General features: G+C 35.5%; 1 protein-coding gene across 1 annotated transcript in view; it reads right to left on the reverse strand.

Annotated features, from left to right (window-relative positions):
- Nucleotides 1–22,322, reverse strand: part of LOC307152637 (uncharacterized protein) — a 121,016-nt gene that overhangs the window by 4,759 nt on the left and 93,935 nt on the right. The window contains exons 2-3 of the mRNA XM_079861453.1: nucleotides 15,848–16,237; nucleotides 15,707–15,763 (exon numbers count right to left, since the gene is read on the reverse strand). Coding sequence (XP_079717579.1) covers nucleotides 15,707–15,763; nucleotides 15,848–16,091 — 301 coding nt within the window. The 5' untranslated portion in view covers nucleotides 16,092–16,237. The remainder of the gene's footprint in view (nucleotides 1–15,706; nucleotides 15,764–15,847; nucleotides 16,238–22,322) is intronic.

Raw genomic sequence — 22,322 nt, forward strand, 5'->3', positions numbered from 1 at the left:
TAAAACAGGCTTAAGACTGTGGCTGAAGTCAGTTGTAGTTCTTGTGTTTCTGCTCGTCTCTTTTTTCTGTTCTCTTCTTTCCTTCAGTGATTCTGCTTGTTAACAGGCTTATTAAGGCTGAGATGACTCCATATTTTATATACACAGATTTTGTGGCTCAGATAAGGTCCAGTTCTGGTTTATTTCTTTGCTCTTGGCTGACATGTGGCATTGCTATGGCCTGCTTGTGGCCCAGATCTGGCAAACAGGAGCGGCCCACCCAAGTGCCGTAATTCCACGCTGCATGTGGGCCAGATCATCTTTCCATGTGTGTCAGATGTGGGCCGGATCTGGGCCGACACAATGTGGGAGCTGTTGTTAGGGTTTTCAGTGTGGTTTTTTTTCAGTGTAAGTTTCACATCACACAGACCTAATTTATCTAACGGTATCAAACATGACTGTAAAATGACAAACTACAGGTTACAGTCAGTGTTGCTGAAAGTTACTTTTAAAAGTGCTTCATTACATCAGGTCTTCAACCCTGTTCCTGGAGACTCGCTGTCCAACAAAATTAATTCCCAAACAGCTTCAACACATGTTCAAAGATGATCTTCAAACAATCATGAACACCTTTATTAGCTGGATCAGGTGAGTTTGATTGGGGTTGAAGCCAAACTTTACAGGACAGTGGATCTCCAGGACCAGGATTAAAGTCCAGGATAGTAAAGCATTTCACAACAGCTGGGGAAGTTCTCATTTCTTAGTTGTGCATTATTGTTTCCTTTCCTGCGAGGGAAGGATACACCTGTGTATTCTCACTCAAGACTCCTCATGAAGCTTCCTCACTCCTGTTCCTGATTGTTCGCAGCTGTGTCTTCCCTTACAGAACGAAAATATATTCCCTATATTTATGGCCAGTGGATTACATGGTGTAAATATACTGAAAAATATATTTAATAATATATTACAGTATATTGAATAGTACATAAGAAACTGTACAGCACAATTGTGACCCACAAAACTCAGACAACAGAAACCTTTTAAATCCCAACAGACCATTATACACTAATAGATCTCTCAAGATCTCAGCAGAGAAGAATTAAACAACAAAAAAAAAGTAAAAAATAAATTACCAGTTTTGCTTATTACTATCCAGATTTCACATCATTTAATGGTTAGTATGATGAAACATTCTGTAGACATTCTATCAAACATAACATCTGCTGTTAACAAGCAGCATCACTGAAGAAAAGAGAAACACAAAAACTACAACTGACTTCCAAGAGCCCAACTAAAGCAAATACTGACCTCCATAATGGTAACTACAAACTTTATTAATTTCAATATATCAACAACATCTAAACCTCTGTTAATTCTCAATAAGAGCTTCCTTGGACATCTGACATAAATAAAGTCAATCTGGTCAGATTCAAGTTTTGGGAGTTTACACAGAGATGATAAAGGTATCGTTATCTAAACTTGTTTTCAAAAACGTGCACTTTGAAACCAACAAGCAGCATTTCATCAATGTTTCCAGATCTTCTCCTGGACTGAAACACAGGCTCTACTCTTAAGCACATTGGTGACCCCAAAAAACAAAATTTTATAGTAAACTACTAGCAACAATACCAGTTTTTAACTTACAATTTATTACTGTTAAAATACATTTCATGGGTGTCTCTTTTTATATGAAACTTTTAACCCTTTCAACCCCACAGGAAAATCCACACTACAAAGAGTAAAAAGTAACATTGACGCTAGGGCTGGGCGATTTAAATCGCGATATTGGGGCTATTTACACCTGGCCACTTCATGTGTTTTCTCAGATCGGATAGCTATCTGATTTATCAAAACGATTCCATTTACACCTGGTCACATAAATGTGTTTTTGCGAAACGGATTTAAATCCGATCTTCAATTCCCGCGCTATATGCAGATTTAATGGAGTGCACGTCACCGAAAGCAACAGATATGAGCTGCATTTTTTTGACCATCAGCTAAAATTTAAAAATCAAAGACCGCAATAAGAGAGAGCAGTAACAGCCCCCATGGTAAGATCATTTCGTTTCTTTAATTTTAATGATGATGATTGTGTGTCTAGCATCTGCGACTTACTTTCACTTTGATTTGCGATAGTTTGCACGTTGGATTAATGAATAGATGCTCAGCTTCTCATCTGCGGTGACGCACGTGTTCCAGTAGCGTCGTCATATCTGGCTATAACATTACATATAGCCTATAACACGCTCTCACACGTTTATTTTTTACCATTTTTGGGAGGGGTACTATTTACATAATGTGGTTTCAACAACCAGATGCATTTACACTTGTCCAGTTTCGTCTGGAATGCGGCCCAGACCACCTCCTGAAGTGGTTTGAGCGATCGGATTCAAATCCGTCTCAAATGCGTTTTGGAGGGCATTTACACCTGGTCTTTTCACGATCGGATAGCTATCCGATCTGAGAAAACGCATGAAGTGGACAGGTGTAAACAGCCCCATTGTTATGCGCATCTCGTCAGTAAAGCCGGTTCCTTGATTAGTAGTAAATCACCATCACCTGCTTTCAGATGGAGTGGCATTTAGGGCTGAGGAGATAATTAAGTGATTCATTTAGTGATGATTGAGCATTATTGAAGACACCTGATGTTAACAAGCAGAATCACTGAAGGAGAAAATCACAAATTGTAAGTTACCATTAAGGTGATGGGTGTTTGCTTTAGTTGGGCTCTAGACCATTATATGTTTACTTTAATATTTACTGTTGTTTGTCTGCTGTTATTGATTTATAACAGTTAAATGAACAAAGTAAAATGTGTTCTGGCAGTGTTGGTTATGTTTTGACATAATCATGCTGTGATCTGAAAAAGGAAACTTGTTGAGATAGTTTGGTTTAACTTGTTAGCAGCAGTTTAGTGATTCTTCAGCCTATGATTACCAGTACTTTACTTATAATTCAAAATATTTAATAAACATTGTTCTGATCAAAAGACATTCAGATAACTTTATTTAAAACACAGACATCAATAATCAGCCTGTGAATCTCAACAATGGTGACAATAATAAAGCATGTTGCAGTGGCTGCCACCAATCACAACTCATTAATGGCTCCCATCATGCATTGCGGTATGAATAAATTATGATCTGAATTGTCTATGTAATTTACTTTTCCTAATTAAATATTCCGCTCCTCACCATTGTTGAGATGCATAGACTGAATCTTGACATATGTGTGTGCCTAAATGAATGAATTTTTTTTTTTAAACAACTTTTAAGAAATCCTTTATATTATATAAAAAATGCTGGGCATTTAAGCAGATTCACTAACCAACAACATAAATCGAAGTCAGAAAGAAGGATTTTAATGAGTTCAGTGATCAAGTTCAAATGATGATTGTCATAACATAACCAACACCATCAGATCACTTTTTTCTTTGTTCAGCTGGTGATTATAATTCAGAAACAACAGACAAACAAAATCTAAAGTTAATAATATATGGGTCAAGAGTCCAACTAAAGCAACCATTGATCGTCATAACGGTAACTTACAATTTGTGATTTTCTCCTTCAGTGATTCTGCTTGTTAACATCAGGTGTCTTCAATAATGTTCAGTCATCACTAAATTAATCACTTAATTATCTCATTAAATTAAACACTCTTGAGTGTGGACTCATACACTCCCAGGAGTGTTAATTTAACACTGGAGTTTTTGCTGTGTACAAAGAGCCGTAGTTAACTGACAAGCTGAGCCATATCACATTAAATATCGCTGGCGATACGTCCGATGCGATATGATGATATTGATGCGATATGGCTCAGCTTGTCAAGTCAAGTCAAGTCAAGTTTATTTATATAGCGCTTTTCACAACATAGGTTGTATCAAAGCAGCTTCACAGTAATAAATTAAAACAATACATCAATCTTTGTTTCTAGTGGAACGTCAACGTTTGGTAATGCTGATCAATAGTATCGTTGATTGATTCATTAAATGAAATATCCCCAAATATCCCCAACTGAGCAAGCCAAAGGCAACAGTGGCAAGGAACCGAAAAACTCCATCAGGTGACCTAATGGAGAAAAAAAAACCTTGGGAGAACCCAGGCTCAGTCGGGGGCCAGTTCTCCTCTGGCGTTTATGAACTAAAGACCGGATTTAACTGTAAGATTAAAAATATTATATGAACGCCTGGCTGAAGAGATGCGTCTTTAATCTAGTTTTAAACTGGGAGAGCGAGTCTGAGCAACGAACAGTATCCGGAAGACTATTCCAGAGTTTTGGTGCTAAATGTGAAAATGCTCTCCCTCCTTAGGTGGATCTGGATATTCTAGGTATGACCAAACGCCTCGAATTTAGTGATCTTAAAGAGCGCGATGGATTATAGGGCGATAGAAGATCGGTTAAATATACTGGAGCTAAGCCGTTTAGGGCTTTATAAGTCAGTAGCAATACCTTGTAATTAATACGGAACTTTATAGGTAACCAATAGTGATGATAAAATTGTTGTTATATGATCATATTTTCTTGATCTAGTTAGAAATCTGGCGGCGGCATTTTGGACTAACTGTAGCTTGTTTATTGAGGTTGCAGGACAACCGGCTAATAAAGCATTACAGTAATCTAGTCTCGATGTCATGAATGCATGAACTAACTTTTCTGCATCAGAAACTGATAGCATATTACGTAGCTTAGCAATAGGGCTGGGCGATTTAAATCGCGATATTGTTATGCGCATCTCGTCAGTAAAGCCGGTTCCTTGATTAGTAGTAAATCGCCATCACCTGCTTTCAGATGAAGCGGCATTTAGGGCTGAGGAGATAATTAAGTGATTCATTTAGTGATGATTGAGCATTATTGAAGACACCTGATGTTAACAAGCAGAATCACTGAAGAAGAAAATCACAAATTGTAAGTTACCATTAAGGTGATGGGTGTTTGCTTTAGTTGGGGTCTTGACCATTATATATTTACTTTAATATTTACTGTTGTTTGTCTGCTGTTATTGATTTATAACAGTTAAATGAACAAAGTAAAATGTTATCTTATAGTGTTGGTTATGTTTTGACATAATCATGCTGTGATCTGAAAAAGGAAATTTATTGAGATAGTTTGGTTTAACTTGTTAGCTGCAGTTTAGTGATTCTTCAGCCAATGATTATCAGTACTTTACTTATAATTCAAAATATTTAATAAACATTGTTCTGATCAAACGACATTCAGATAAATTCATTTAAAACAGACATCAATAATCAGCCTGTGAATCTCAACAATGGTGACAATAATAAAGCATGTTGCAGTGGCTGCCACCAATCACAACTCATTAATGGCTCCCATCATGCATTGCGGTATGAATAAATTATGATCTGAATTGTCTATGTAATTTACTTTTCCTAATTGAATATTCTGCTCCTCACCATTGTTGAGATGCATAGACTGAATCTTGACATCTGTGTGTGCCTAAAAGAATGAATTTTTTTTAAACAACTTTTAAGAAATCCTTTATATTATATAAAAAATTCTGGGCATTTATGCAGATTCACTAACCAACAACATAAATCGAAGTCAGAAAGAAGGATTTTAATGAGTTCAGTGATCAAGTTCAAATGATGATTGTCATAACATAACCAACACCATCAGATCACTTTTTTCTTTGTTCAACTGGTGATTATAATTCAGAAACAACAGACAAACAAAATCTAAAGTTAATAATATATGGGTCAAGAGTCCAACTAAAGCAACCATTGATCGTCATAACGGTAACTTACAATTTGTGATTTTCTCCTTCAGTGATTCTGCTTGTTAACATCAGGTGTCTTCAATAATGGTCAATCATCACTAAATTAATCACTTAATTATCTCATTAACTTCAACACTCTTGAGTGTGGACTCATACACTCCCAGGAGTGTTAACCCCCTGAGGTCGGCAATCACGCCGGCGTGATCTGCTCGTTTTTTTATATATCAGTGCAAAATACTCTGTTGATTTTGATTTTACATACTTGTATTGTACATCATTCAAAACTGTTAAATGTCTTCTTTTATTTGTGTACACTCATAATAAAAACAAAATGTTGTGTTTTTCGTAAAACAAAGAAAATAAACATGATGCGCATTCTGCCGTCTCTCTCAATGTGAAACTCATTCTGAAACGCGACAGAAAATGACCTGTAACTCAGCGAATGTTTGTCACACAGACTTGAAACGCATGTCTATATAACGCTTGGAATCTCTATTTTTAAAGTATGTAAATTATATAAAAAACAAATATTCTATTTTTAAGTAATCCATACGAAAGCAGCGGCATGTACAGTTTCTCAAACGCGTCCTCATTAAATTTAATTTGAACACGCCTACGCGCGCACGAGCGATTGACATGCAAATGATCCATGCGGAGAAACGCAGACCTGTAAACGCCCTCATCACCTCAAAACAAAGAAGCAGAGACTTCGTAACTTACTCCTTTTCATCGCGTTTGGACGACTGTAAGCTGTGCTGTGCTGTGCTGTTTACCTTGAATTTACCTCGGATTTACTTCAAACGCGATTTGAAGATGAGAAGATTTTTAAGGTAAGACATGTTAAACTGGTCGTGCCAGATTAAAATGTATGTTATGAAATGAGTTTGGAGTAAAAACATGAACTAAGCCTAATTTCATATATGTACATGTATATATAGACAGAAACATGAAATGTGAAATGTGAACTAGAATGATAGGCAACCTTTCAGTGCTTGTATACGTGTTCAACACGAGGATGTTTTTATATTCTATAATAAAACACAGCATGGTAAAAGTAGTATTATAATATTTAGACCCGTGTTTACTGTTAAGCCTACTGTGTTTGTGGATATCTGGTCAAACGTAGATATGTATGGTAACCATAATGTTTTATATTTGAGCGCGATCGCGTTTGAATGTATCAGATTTTGCAGCGCGATCGCGTTTGAATGTATCATTTGAAAATTTGAAAAGCAAAACACACCAAACGGCTTCATGTTTTTACTATTATCTCATTTCATATCATCATAACGAATGGAAACATTTGAAGTAACATGATAATCAATATATTTTTCTCTAGCTTGGTTGTTACTGAAATATTTTGGAAGATTTATACTGCTATCTATTGTTATTATTATTTTACCCAGCACTGCGCATAGCTTATGCCTACAAGGCACAACAAACCTGGTGTTCATTATATTATATATTGTTGGAAACATTTGTGTGTGTGTGTATTTTGTGAATTTTAAAAAGCTTTTTTTTAAAAGTCTTTCAATAAGTGCTTTTTTTCCATTTGTTGTGTCTATTTGGATTATGTTGTGTAAATAAATCCAAACAATCTAAAAGCCATTCTTTTTAAAATCTCCTCATTTACAGTATTGTGCAAGGTTGCTCAGAATGATAGGGGCCTGATAGCTCCTAATAGGGCCGTTAGGGGAGGTTCTTTGTCTTTCTCAGGTGAGAAAAGCCATACATATTAATGAGCTTCCGCATAGAGCTTTCTCACACAAAACACGTCGTAAAAATTTTAAATCAATATATTGTCTTCTCTGAATGAGCAGTCAGGGTGATTTTCACATAGTTTTAGAGCAAATATTCTAGGCTATGTCATACAATTTTCAAAAGTCTTGTGAAGAAATAATCAGTAGGGGTTTCATGGCCTTATTTCAGTGAGAATTTTTTTTTTGTATTTTCACAAACCACGCATAAATGTCATTATCTCAAAACTACAAACTTTTACATACATGCTGTTGATATATTATTGTAGCAGAGTTTGTGCTGAATACAGTGTAATTAGAATTTAGCCATGAAAACGTCACAAGTAACAGAAATAACCAGAAATGTCAGAGCATGTCAGAACACCTCCAGGGCCCAGAAAACAGCTCAGACCTCAGAGGGTTAATTTAACACGGGAGTTTTTGCTGTATACAAAGAGCCGTAGTTAACTGACAAGCTGAGCCATATCGCATTAATTATCGCTGGCGATACGTCCGCGATATTAATGCGATATGGCTCAGCTTGTCAGTTAATTACCCAGTCAACACTATGATCTCACAGTGATGTCACCATGTGGTCACAACGTCTGCAATCTGAGTTCACAGTGTTCTAAAAGTGTAACCGCACAGCGCTCTCACTGTGTGCTCAAACTATGACCACAATATGAGCTCATCCCAGCTAGAAATGTTATTGTTCTATGAATGTTTTGAGAGCATTATGTTATGTTCTTGTAATATTTTCTGTAGTTAATTTTATTTTTGTAACCAGAATGTTCTCCTAAAAGGTAGGATAACACTCTCTATAAACATTTCAAACATGTTTAGTGATGACATTGATAGAACATTATCCCCCCTAACATTCTTAGACAGTTATAGCGGGAAGTTTCGATGTTTAGAAATTATGTTTAAGAGGTTTACATGTTGAAGTTTGTTTGAAGAGTTTGGTCACCATTGTAGAGGTCAGTGTTTGCTGTAGTTGGGCTCTTTGGTCTTAGGGCTGGGCGCTTTAAATCGCGATATTGTCATGCGCATCTCGTCAGTAAAGCCGGTTCCTTGATTAGTAGTAAATCACCATCACCTGCTTTCAGATGGAGTGGCATTGACTACAAAGAGCCGTAGTTAACTGACAAGCTGAGCCATATCGCATTAATATCACGGACGTATCGCCAGCGATAATTAATGCGATATGGCTCAGCTTGTCAGTTAACTACGGCTCTTTGTACACAGCAAAAACTCCAGTGTTAAATTAACACTCCTGGGAGTGTATGAGTCCACACTCAAGAGTGTTGAAGTTAATGAGATAATTAAGTGATTAATTTTGTGATGATTGAACATTATTGAAGTCACCTGATGTTAACAAGCAGAATCACTGAAGGAGAAAATCTCAAATTGTAAGTTACCGTTATGACGATCAATGGTTGCTTTAGTTGGGCTCTAGGCCCATATATTATTAACTTTAGATTTTGTTTGGCTGTTGTTTCTGAATTATAATCATCAGTTGAACAAAGAATAAAGTGATCTGATGATGTTGATTATGTTATGACAATCATCATTTGAACTTGATCACTGAACTCATTAAAATCCTTCTTTCTGACTTTGATTTATGTTGTTGGTTAGTGAATCTGCATAAATGCCCAGAATTTTTTTATATAATATAAAGGATTTCTTAAAAGTTGTTCAAAAAAAAAAAAAAAATCATTCTTTTAGGCACACACAGATGTCAAGATTCAGTCTATGCATCTCAACAATGGTGAGGAGCAGAATATTCAATTAGGAAAAGTAAATTACATAGACAATTCAGATCATAATTTATTCATACCGCAATGCATGATGGGAGCCATTAATGAGTTGTGATTGGTGGCAGCCACTGCAACATGCTTTATTATTGTCACCATTGTTGAGATTCACAGGCTGATTATTGATGTCTGTGTTTTAAATGAATTTATCTGAATGTCTATTGATCAGAAAAATGTTTATTAAATATTTAGAATTATAAGTAAAGTACTGATAATCATAGGCTGAAGAATCACTAAACTGCTGCTAACAAGTTAAACCAAACTATCTCAATAAGTTTCCTTTTTCAGATCACAGCATGATTATGTCAAAACATAACCAACACTATAACATAACATTTTACTTTGTTCATGTAACTGTTATAAATCAATAACAGCAGACAAACAACAGTAAATATTAAAGTAAACATATAATGGTCTAGAGCCCAACTAAAGCAAACACCCATCACCTTAATGGTAACTTACAATTTGTGATTTTCTTCTTCAGTGATTCTGCTTGTTAACATCAGGTGTCTTCAATAATGCTCAATCATCACTAAATTAATCACTTAATTATCTCCTCAGCCCTAAATGCCGCTTCATCTGAAAGCAGGTGATGGTGATTTACTACTAATCAAGGAACCGGCTTTACTGACGAGATGCGCATAACAATATCGCGATTTAAATCGCCCAGCCCTAGTGTCCATAATATGAGCACACAGTGAGTGCACAGTGCGGTTACACTTTTAGCTCACTGTGAACTCACATTGTGGTCATATGGAGAGATCACTGTGAGATAAACGTGTTGGGTGGGTACGGTTCTTTGTAGTAAATGCCGCTCCATCTGAAAGCAGGTGATGGTGATTTACTACTAATCAAGGAACCGGCTTTACTGACGAGATGCGCATAACAATATCGCGATTTAAATCGCCCAGCCCTACTTAGCAATGTTTCTAAGGTGGAAAAAGGCTGTTCTTGTAACATATGAAATATGATTTTCAAAAGACAGGTTGCAGTCTAATATAACACCCAGGTCTTTTACTGTAGAGGATGAAGCAACAGGACATCCTACTATGTTAAAGTTGTATTGTGAGAGGTTTTGTGGGTGGTTTTTTGAACCGATGATTAGTACTTCTGTCTTGTCTGGATTTAATAAAAGAAAATGATGCGTCATCCAATCTTTTATATCTTTAACACACTCTGTCAATTTGGATAATTTAGCGTTATATGGCAGCATATATATTGAGAATAATAGAGGGCCTAACACAGATCCCTGCGGCACTCCATAGTTTACTGGAGTTATGATCGATTTTTCTCCATTTAAATAGACAAAATGGTAGCGGTCAGATAAATATGATCTAAACCAGCCTAATGCTTGTCCTTGAACACCAGTATAATTTTGTAGTCGATCTAAGAGTATTGTATGATCTATAGTATCGAACGCAGCACTAAGATCAAGTAAAACTAATATTGAGATACAGCCTTGGTCAGAAGCTAAAAGTAAATCATTTGTGATTTTAACGAGCGCAGTTTCAGTGCTATGGTGCGGCCTGAAACCAGACTGAAACTTTTCATAGGTGTCATTTTCTTGCAAGAAAGAGCCTAGTTGAGCGGACACAACTTTTTCTAGTATTTTAGACATAAAAGGTAGATTTGAAATGGGTCTATAATTTGCTAGATTATGTGGATCTAATTGTGGTTTCTTAATGAGAGGTTTTATAACTGCCAGTTTAAATGTTCTTGGAACATAACCTAAAGATAAAGACGAGTTAATAATATTGAGGAGAGGCTCTTCCACTATAGGTAACACTTCTTTCAATAGTTTAGTTGGTATAGGATCTAGTAAACATGTTGTTGTTTTAGATGAAGTGATAAGTTTATTTAACTCTTTTTGTTCTATAGTTGTAAAGCACTGTAATTGTTCTGGCGGGGTGATAATTGAGGCTGAATTAGAAGGCGCGATTGAGGATTGAACGTTTACAATTGTGGTTCTGATGTCAGTTAACTACGGCTCTTTGTAGTAAATGCCGCTCCATTTGAAAGCAGGTGATGGCGATTTACTACTAATCAAGGAACCGGCTTTACTGACGAGATGCGCATAACAATATCGCAATTTAAATCGCCCAGCCCTAGTTAAAAGTAACACTGAAGCAGTGTTAGAGTTAATCAGATAATTAAATAATTAATTGAGTGATGATTGTTGGATTATTGAAGACACCTGATGATAACAAGCAGAATCACTGAAGAAAAGAGAAACACAAGAACTACAACTGACTTCCGGACACAGCTTTAGATGAAATCAACTGAAAAGACATGAAATCTCTCTCATTATAAACCAGTTTGACCTTATTTCTGTCATTCATCTACAGAAGTTCTTTTTGAGAATGAACAAATTTTTAGATGAAAATGATTGGTCGCCATTATGGTGATCGGTGTTTCCTCTAGTTGGGTGGTTTGACAATTTATATTTTTTTATGTTAGTTGTTGTCTTTGTAACAGTGTTCACTGAAACATAACTTGTTGCAAAGGAAACCATAAACTAAGATATGCTATATATTACATCATCATCATAAAAAAAGTGTTTGACAAATGTCATAACTGACCAAAAGATGTAACTTGTTATTAACAGGTTTTTACCATCAATATATTTTTCCAAAGATCAAATATTCAAAAATTTTATTTGTAAATACATTGCGAGAAAATAAACCGAAAACACATACACACACACACACTAACATCAAGAATCAGCTTATGAATCACAACAATGGTGACATGCTTCATGCTGCAATGCATGCTGGGAGCCACCATATTATAAAACTAATGGCTCCCAGCATGCATTGCTGCAGGAAGCATGTCACCATTGTTGAGATTCATATGGTAATTCTTGATGTCTGTGTGTGTATTAAATAATATGCTCCACAATGTTCACAAAAATAAATCATAATTCAGAATGTCTGTGACCAACAAATGACCATTTTTTGTAATTTATGAGATTAGTGAATCATTCTACTTCATGATGGTTAAAACTACATCACCTGACCATCTTTGTTTATGGCTTACTTTGTAACAAATTATGTGCTTTGTTAACACTTTTACAAAGACCACAAACTTGCATAGCAAAGCCAAGAGTCAAACTGCCCAACTAAAGCAAACACTGATCACCATAATGGTGAATTTACTAAAACATATTATTTCCAATAAAGCATCAACATCTACACCTCTATTAATTCTCAATAACTATTTGGTAATAAGTGAAGCTGGTAATGCTGTTTGTGGAGATGTTTAATCCTCCTCTGCTGAGATCTTCACAGATTTAATGTCATCTTATATCTTCAGTTGATTTCATCTCTGGAAGTCAGTTGTAGTTCTTGTGTTTCTCTTTTCTTCAGTGATTCTGCTTGTTATCATCAGGTGTCTTCAATGCTCAATCATCGCTCAATTAATCACTTAATTATCTAATTAACTCTAACACTGCTTCAGTGTTACTTTTAACACCCTGCTGGTGGTTCCCATATGAACACCGAGCGGTGTTAAATTTAACACCGGGGAATTTACTGTGTAAGTGTTGTTGAGCATTAGTGATGAACACCTGCTGTTAACAAGCAGATTCACCGAAGAAAAGAGGAACACATGAAGAGAAAATAGAGAAACACAAGAACTACAACTGACTTCCAGCCATTACACATTATCACACTTATCATCAACCAGTATGAATTGATTTCTGTTATACATACACAAATTGTTATTGATATTTAATTGAAAATGTTTGGTTTGAAGTGACCATTATGGAGATCAGTGTTTGCTTTAGTTGGGCTCTTGACCCATGACTTTTTACATTAGTTTTTCTTTTGTTGCTTGAACTGTGTTTTTGAAAGCCACACTTGTACACACACACATAGTTTATGATTGCAGTTTTTCATGATGATGACAAAATCATAATTTAGCCTGTTCTTTAAAAATATAAATATTTCCAAATATTTCAATAAACATCAACTACTAAACCTCTGTTAATTCTCAAAAAAAAAAAAAAAATTTATTGTCTTCTTTCAGTTGAACAAACATCACATTGTAATGCCATTGACTCAATGCCATTACCATTGATTTATAAATGAAATTTCAAATTTTATTTTCAACATTAATTGCAGGAGCAAAAGAGATGTTGATTCAATGCAGTTAACATTGACACATTAACATTATTTTGATGGTTGCTATTAGGGATGTCCCGATCCGATCCACGGCATCGGTATCATATCGATATCGGAGGGGAGAAAAAAAATGATCCGATACCTATATCCGATACCTATTAGGGGTGGAACGTAAATGTATTCGTATTGAATGTACGTTCGGTACGTGCGTCACGGTTCGGTGCATGGATTTACACGGAGAATACACGGTATAAAAATAAATAAAACTCGTGTGCACATTAATTAATGTAATGCGGAACTACTGTTAGATACGCACATAGACACATGCGGGTTCTTTAGGGACACCTAATCTGTAGCCCCGCCTTAGCTCTGAACGTGCGCCTATTTCGCTTCAAACGCCCGCTTTATCATTATATGCGCGCAGCGCGTCCTATTCGCTTTGGACATGCGAATGGATTCAAACTGTTCCAGCATCGAACTAGACGCAATAGACGCGAATTTGACGCTATATTCGCGTTTGGTGTGAACGCAGCAAAATGAACAGGCTGCGATATCAAGATTGCAATGCTGGAATGTGTGTGTGTGTGTGTGTGTGTGTGTGTGTGTGTGTGTGTCAGTCAGAGAGAGAGAGAGGCACGGGCGCGATCGAACAGTGGAAACATAAAAAACAAACTCCGTCATTTTTACAGGACATCATTAAAACTGCAAAAAGTGTTTACCCTACTTATATTTGTGTAAAACACAATATTGTGCTTTTGTCAAACTGTAAACTACAACTGTCACCCAACCAAAATCACACACACACACACACACGCTGTTTAAAAGCAAAAATGATCTCATCTTTTGGACATTTTTTGCATTAGTTTTCATTTCTTGTCCTAAAACAGAGCGCTAATCTGTTTATTTTGAAGTTACACATTCTACATTGATTAAAAAAGAAAATCAAATGTGTTTTTAATGGTAGTATTATTTTATATAGAAATAAATTATTTATAATTAAGATGAGAATAACATTAAAGTTAATTAAAATTTTAAGGAAACAAATATATTGATCTGAAATATAGCAAATTAATTTTAAATTCATTCAGGTACAATTACCAAACATATCTCAAAGTCTTTTGAATAAAGGGTGGCAGTCTTTCATTATCAACTGTTGTTGTGGACTATATACTGGAGAAGTATTTGTTCTCCATTTGAGTGAGATGTTTTTATGTGGCTAATTGAGCAAAGTGCTTCCATATATTTTATTATTAGTAGTATTAGTTCAAGAATAAAATTAAATTATCGGATTGATATCGGTATCGGCAAATAGCCAAAGCTGCGGCATCTGTATCATATCGGAAGTGAAAAAGTGGTCTCGGGACATCCCTAGTTGCTATCTATCTGGGACCCTAATCAAACACACCTGAACCAGCTAATCAATGTCTTCATGATTACTAGAAAGCTACAGACAGCAGAGTTTATTAGGGTTGGAGCTAAACTGAGCTGTGACCCTCCAGGACCGAGTTTGCCCATTTCCATTCAAGATCATGAGATACTGCAGTGTAATGGTAACTAGTTATTATAAAGAAATTTAAAGATACACAAAACACTTTGTGTTTATTTATTATTCAGACACAGAGACATCAACAATCAGCATATGAATCTCAACAATGGTGATAGTCATCAAAAACTTAATAAAGTCAAACTGGTTAATAATAAGTGCAATAATGTGTTATGGCTCAAAGTCAGTAGTTCTTGTGTTTCTCTTTTTTCTGTTCTTGTTATTTCTCTTTCCTTCAATGATTCTGCTAATTATCATCAGGTGTCACCAATAATGGCCAATCACCACTTAATTAGTCACTTAATTATCTGATTAACTTCAACACTGCTTCAGTGTTAATTTGAACACCCTGTAGTTGGACACGTATGTACACTGAGGAGTGTTAATTTAACACTGGGGATGTTGCTGTGTGTGTGGAATAAACATATGGCAGGACTTTTACTATACAGTTATCCGGACCACATGTGACCACACGTAAATGTACTATACGGTTAACCTAACCCTAACCCTAACCCTACCCAAATAGGTGTGGTCCGGATAACCATATAGTTCCCTTTTACTTTCTGACCCCTGGACTATACACCTCTAACAACCCAAACACAACATAAATGTTATGCCACCCCATGGAAAGGCACGTCCTCACACAGTACATGTTCCAACTGAGGAGGGAGGGGTGTATATTTGCTTTTTTAAACTTTCACTGTGTTGTGCACTACTGGGCCTCCATACATCAATCAGGTCAGAAAATAAGCCAATAGAGACACAGTGTGTTACTTTACCTGTAGCGATGGTCACTGGTGTGACAGTTGTAGGGCTGGTGTTAATGCTGCCAGTGTCTGAAAGTTTGGATGAATAGTGATTAATGAACAGAGACACAAATATCATGAGTGTGTAGAAAGAGCTCATGTGAATATAATTACCTGCACAGTATCCTGTACAGTACACAGCTGGTGTAACCAGCTCATAGACATAATAATTATCTGGACAGGCTTTGACTTTAATGGGAAAAGACCTGAAATAGCAGCAGTAATCGCTCCAGTGACCACAGAAATCTCGAGTGACAACTCCATCCATTACTGTTGGGTGTCCACCATGTAACCACAGTGGGGCAGAAGTGCCACAATGACCCGTCGCAACACATGTGTCTGGGATATGAGCGCTCATGTTGTTAATGAAGAGACGATACCAGCCTCTCCAGGAGACAGACGTGTCACACTTGTATGGCTTTGAATCGATGTAATCTGTATTATTGATGGATCTCCATGGATCATTTAGCACAGTGTGGTTGTAGCAGGGGTCAGACAGATTAGCTGTAATGGAAATATTTCAAGAAATCAACATGCTTCTTAAGTGTTATTCTGAAATGTATCTACACTCTAAAAAGAGATGTGTTAAAAAAAACAACACACAAGATGTGTTGATGGCATTTTGACACATGTTGTGTATATTTTTAACACACAATGTGTGTTAAAATGTAACTCTGGAAACACTCTAAAAAGAGATGTGTTGAAAAACAACACACAGCATGTGTTGATGGTATTTTGACATGTTGTGTATATTTTTAACACACAATGTGTTAAAATGTTACTCTGGCTAGAATAGCACTGGGTGGAGGAGAGTTTGTTTTTATGAAATAAATTATAGGTATATTTTATATGGTATCCCATAAAATGCTCTAAAATAAATAAAGCAATACATTAAAATAAATAAATTCAATCTTAATTCATGAAAACTTAAAGATTAACAGGTGTTTTTTTTTGCAGCCAATCACATCATGCCTCTTTTTCAATGTCTTTTTCAAATGCTGCTTTCACTTGTTATTAATAACCAGATTAACTTTATTTCTGTCAGACTCTACAGAAGCTCTTATTGAGAATTAACAGGTTTTGGTGTTGACGAATCATTGAATGTTTCATTTAAAGTGATTAGTGTCAGCTTTATTTGGGCTCTTGACCCTTGACTCTTTAACATTAGTTTCTCTGATTGCTGTAAATGTGTACTTAATTTGCACATTTGAAACAGCAGAAATATTCATGAGAAAAATATGTTCAGACGATAATATTATCATCATAAACATGTAAGATTGTTCAGCAAGAGTTTAATATTTGATAGATGAGTGTAATACATAAAAGGTTAGAATAATGCAATTAACTTACAATTAACTAATAAATACACAGTTCATTCAGAATCTTACAGTCTAAGGAATCAAACAGACCTCAAGAATCAGCGTATGAATCTCAACAATGGTGACAAACAAAAAGCTTCATGCCGCAATGCATGCTGGGTGCCACCATAGTACAAATCTCATCCATGACTCCCAGCATGCATTGCGGCATGAAGCTTTTCGTTTGTCACCATTGTTGAGATTCATACGCTGATTCTTGAGGTCTGTGTTTGACTAGTTTCTGCTGCAGATTAAAAATATCAGAAAACATGTATTTTATTATTCTGCACTGCTGGATAGCATGATGTAGTGTCATACGATTGTTATAACTAACAGCACATACATAAATTAAATGCACACCATCCATATACTTAGAAACTTGACAAGATCAGCACTTACTGATTATAACATCATCAAGAAACATCTGATCATATTTTCTCTCACCATAACAAATGTATTTTATTAAAATACAGGTACAGCAGCAGGAGAAAAACTAAAAGAAGAGTTAAGGGTCAAGAGCTCAAATAAAGGAGCCATTAATCACAATTCTGGAGACTTCAAATAAAACATTCAATGAAACATCAAGATCTAAACCTCAGTTCATTCTCAATAAGAGCTTGTCTATGTAGATTCATGATGTCTAAACCATCCAAATGTTCAAACAAACTCTTTATTAAACGTCACTGGACTCCATAAACACAAGTTAACAATACGTTTCAGTTTTCATCCAAACACTCAGTTGTAAAAACACACTGTTAGACCTTACCGGTTTTTTTTACAGTAAAATACTGGCAACACTGTTGCCAGTAATTTACTGTAATCTACAGTATGTTACTGTAAAAGTGCACTAAAACTCGAGTTAACTAATTTCACTTACAGAAACCGACTACCTTAAATTGACCAACTGTCATTTAAATGTATTAACTAAAACGTATAAAGGATTACTGTGAACTTATTTCATTTGAAACCACAACAAAACTTTTGTAAATACAAAGATTTCCACTGGACCAGCAACTACACAGTCCCCGCCTGTTAAATAAAGCAACATGCAGCATATAATCAATGTTTGTAGATCTTCTCCTGGACTGAAGCACAGGCTCTCTTCTGCACAATGGTGACCCAAAAAACAAGATTTTACAGTAAACTACTGGCAACAGTGTTGCCAGTATAAACCTGTTTTATAACTTACAGTTTATTACTGTAAAATACATTTTGTGGGTGTGACTTTTTTTTTATCTTACACTGTTAACCCTTTCAACCCCACAGGGAAATCCACACTACAAAGAGTCAAAAGTAACATTGAGACAGTGTTGCAGTGAGATAATTAAGGGAATATGTAAGTGATTGTTGAGCATTAGTGATGAACACCTGCTGTTAGAACAGAAAATAGAGAAACACAAGAAATACAACTGACTTCCAGCCATTACACATTATTACACTTATTATTAACCAGTATGACTTTATTTCATACATCTACAGAAGTTGTTATTAAGATGTTTAATTGAAAATGTTTGGTTTGAAGTTACCATTATAGAGATCAGTGTTTGCTTTAGTTGGGATGTTGATGCTAAAACATTAGTTTTTCTTTTGCTGCTTGAGCTGTTTTTGTGCAAGTCACACTTGTGCACACACAGTTTATGAATGATTGTAGTTATTATGATGACAAAATCATCATATTGCCTGTTCATTCACTAAGGAAATTCATTCAAAGTGTTTCATTAGCACCACTGTGAAACCACAGCAATAAATTACAATGACTCAATTTTTAACACATCATGCATAAAAAAAAAAAAAAAAAAAAAAAAACAGAGCAACACTATCTTAAAGAAACACCGAGATATCACAATTTAGCACATTAATCTCAACAGTGGTGGCAATATTTTTTTTTTTTTTTATGCAGCAGTGCATGCTGGGAGTTTTATATTATCCTGGAACCCAGCATGCATTGCGACATGAAACTTTTGATTGTCACCATTGTTGAGATTCATGTGCTGATTGTTGATGTCTGTGTGTGTCTGAGTTAAGCAGGAGTTCAAAATGTTTTAAAGCACTATATGATTTTGATAATTTTCAGAAATCCTGATTACAGAATTATTGATTTCATGTTGTAGATTCACAGATATATGCTAATATGAAATACCCATAAATTCAAATAATATATGCAGGAAAGATCAGAGAATCAGACATGTCCAGGATGATTGTGATATCATCACAAAATCCAAAAACACCTGATCATTTTCCTCTTGGCTCTTTCTTGGCTTAACAAATGTGTTATATAAACTCACTGTTACAGCAGCCAGAGAGAGATGAATGGTGAGAAGTCAAGGGACAAGTGACCAACTAAAGCAAATACTGATCTCCATCATGGTGACAACAAACTTTATCATTAACTAAATCTCTGTTAATTCTCAACAAGAACTTTTGTACATGTACGAAAGAAATAATGTTAAACTGGTTTGTAAACTGGTTTCACACTCGCTGGAAGTCAGTTGTAGTTTTTGTGTTTCTCTTTTTTCTGTTCTTGTATCTCTGTCCTTCAGTGATTCTGCTTATCAGGTGTTCATCAGTGTCTCAATTCACTCACTTCTTTACATTCAGGGGGACTATATTAGTGAACTAATGTAGGGAATAGTGAATGAGGGTATAGGGTGTGACTGGGAAAACAGCCTCTGAGTGTCGACTTTGAGCAATGTTAATTCACAGTATATTCCTGTAGGCTAGTTTTGTTTCCTACGGTATATTACTGTTTTAATGGAAAATGGTATGATATTGTCAGAATTTGGCCTTTTTTTTACAGCAAGGGTTAATAGTCCACAGGAAGTAACTCTGGCAAATACACACCGACTACAGTCACATGTGACACATATCTGACACAAGTTGTGTAACTATAACACATTAGTGTGTAAAAGGTTTCAACACACTTCTGTGTAAGAGGAATAACACATTAGTTGTGTTAAAGGTAATACAAAATGTGTAGTCCTTATAAACACAGAGATGTGTTAAGAATCAACAATTAAATTAACACTGCTCAGAGCACATATGGTCCCACTCTACATGGTGTTAAAGTAACACTGAAGCAGTGTTAAAGTTAATGAGACAATTAAGTGATCAATTGAGTGATGATTGAGCATTATTGAAGACACCTGATGATAACAAGCAGAATCACTGAAGGAGAAAATCTCAAATTTTAAGCCACCGTTATGGTGATGGGTGTTTGCTTTAGTTGGGCTGTTGACTCTTAAATTATTAACTTTAATTTTTGTTTGATTGCTGTATCTGACTTACAACTGCCAGATGAACAAAGAAAAAAAGTGATCTGATGGTGTTGGTTATGTTATGACAATCATCATTTGAACTTTATGTTTTTGATTTATGTTGTTGGTTACAGCATAACTGTGATTCTGCATAAATATTCAGAATTTTAGATATAATATAAAGGATTTCTTAAAAGTAAAAAAAAAAAAAAAAATCTTTCTTTTAGGCACACACAGACATAAAGATTCAGTCTATGCATCTCAACAATGGTGACAATTCAGATCATAATTTATTCATACCGCAATGCATGATGGGAGCCATTAATGAGTTGTGATTGGTGGCAGCCACTGCAACATGCTTTATTATTGTCACCATTGTTGAGATTCACAGGCTGATTATTGACGTCTGTGTTTCTAAATTAATACATTTGAAAGTGTTATGATCAGAACGATGTTTATTAAATATATTGGATTATAAGAAAAATGCTGATAATCATATACTGTAGAATCACAGAGCTGCTGCTAACAAGTTACACCAAACTATCTCAATAAATTTCGTTTTTCAGATCACAGCATGATTATGTCAAAACATAACCAACACTATCAGATCACACTTTTTATTTGTTAATTTGACTGTTATAAATCAATAACAGCAGACAAACAAATTCTAAAGTTAATAATAAACAGTAAGGGTCAAGAGCCCAACTAAAGCAAACACCCATCACCATAACGATGGCTTACAATTTGTGATTTTCTCCTTCAGTGATTCTGCTTGTTAACATCAGGTGTCTTCAATAATGCTCAATCATCACTCAATTAATCACTTAATTGTCTCATTAACTTTAACAGTGCTTCAGTGTTACTTTAACACCATGTAGAGTGGGACCATATGTGCTCTGAGCAGTGTTAATTTAACACTGGGGAATTTACTGTGTACATGTGTTAAAATCTACACAACATGTGTTGTCCCTGAGCACACACACTACATGTGTTAAAACTGACACAACATGTGTCATTTTTAACACATCTCTTTTTACAGCTTGTGTTGTTTTCAACTCATCATTTTATAAGATCGCACCGACACTCACCATCACTGTGAATGGTATGCAGTGTTTGCTATGTTCTCAAACAAACAGGCCAGTGGAATTACAAGTTATTTATATACAATATTTTGTCAGTTGCTACAGTTTAATTAAATTCAAAGTGCAAACTCTGTGAACTATTATCTCTTCATGAACTTTTGTCAAAAGCAGCATTATCAATTAGGGGTTGAAGCGTGAATAACTGAATAATGTCCAGTACAGTGAGTCTGTCCAGTCATTGAGCTTGAAACATTGTGTTGTACTTTGTGTGCACATGCATTCTGTACTCGACTATTGATTAAACGGTTAATATTTTTGCATCTGGCCCTTTCACTTTATTTTTTAAAATGACACAATTTGTGTGTTAAAATGACTTACTCATTTATTGTGTTAAATTTGACACAACATGTGTTGTCCCTGAACACACTCACTACATGTGTTAAAACTGACACAACATGTGTCATTTTTAACACATCTCTTTTTAGAGTGTAGAAGTGCAGCTGATAGGGGTGTAACGATACACCAATGCCACGGTTCGGTTCATATCGCGGTTTTGGAGCCACGGTTCAGTTCGGTTCGGTTCTGTTTGCTGTGGGGGCAGGGTTCATGGCAGGGCACCACCAGCAATAATAACACTAGATTCACTTTTAACTTAATAAAAACAACAACAACAACAATAATTTAACTTATTAACTTTATCTTTATTCATTTTATACATTGGCTTCACGTTTTCTTTAGAGCAGTTAACACACCTGAGTTAACTAAAATGAAATAAATGTCTCCACTGACTAGTCAGAAATAAACTGCACACCTGAGTAGGGTTGCCAACTTCAGAAAAGTAAAATGCGGGACAATCGTGGTTCTTTATAGGAAAATGGGGGACACTCAAAATATT

This window comes from Squalius cephalus, assembly GCF_949319135.1.
Source record: "Squalius cephalus genome assembly, chromosome: 2".
Lineage (NCBI taxonomy): Eukaryota > Metazoa > Chordata > Actinopteri > Cypriniformes > Leuciscidae > Squalius > Squalius cephalus.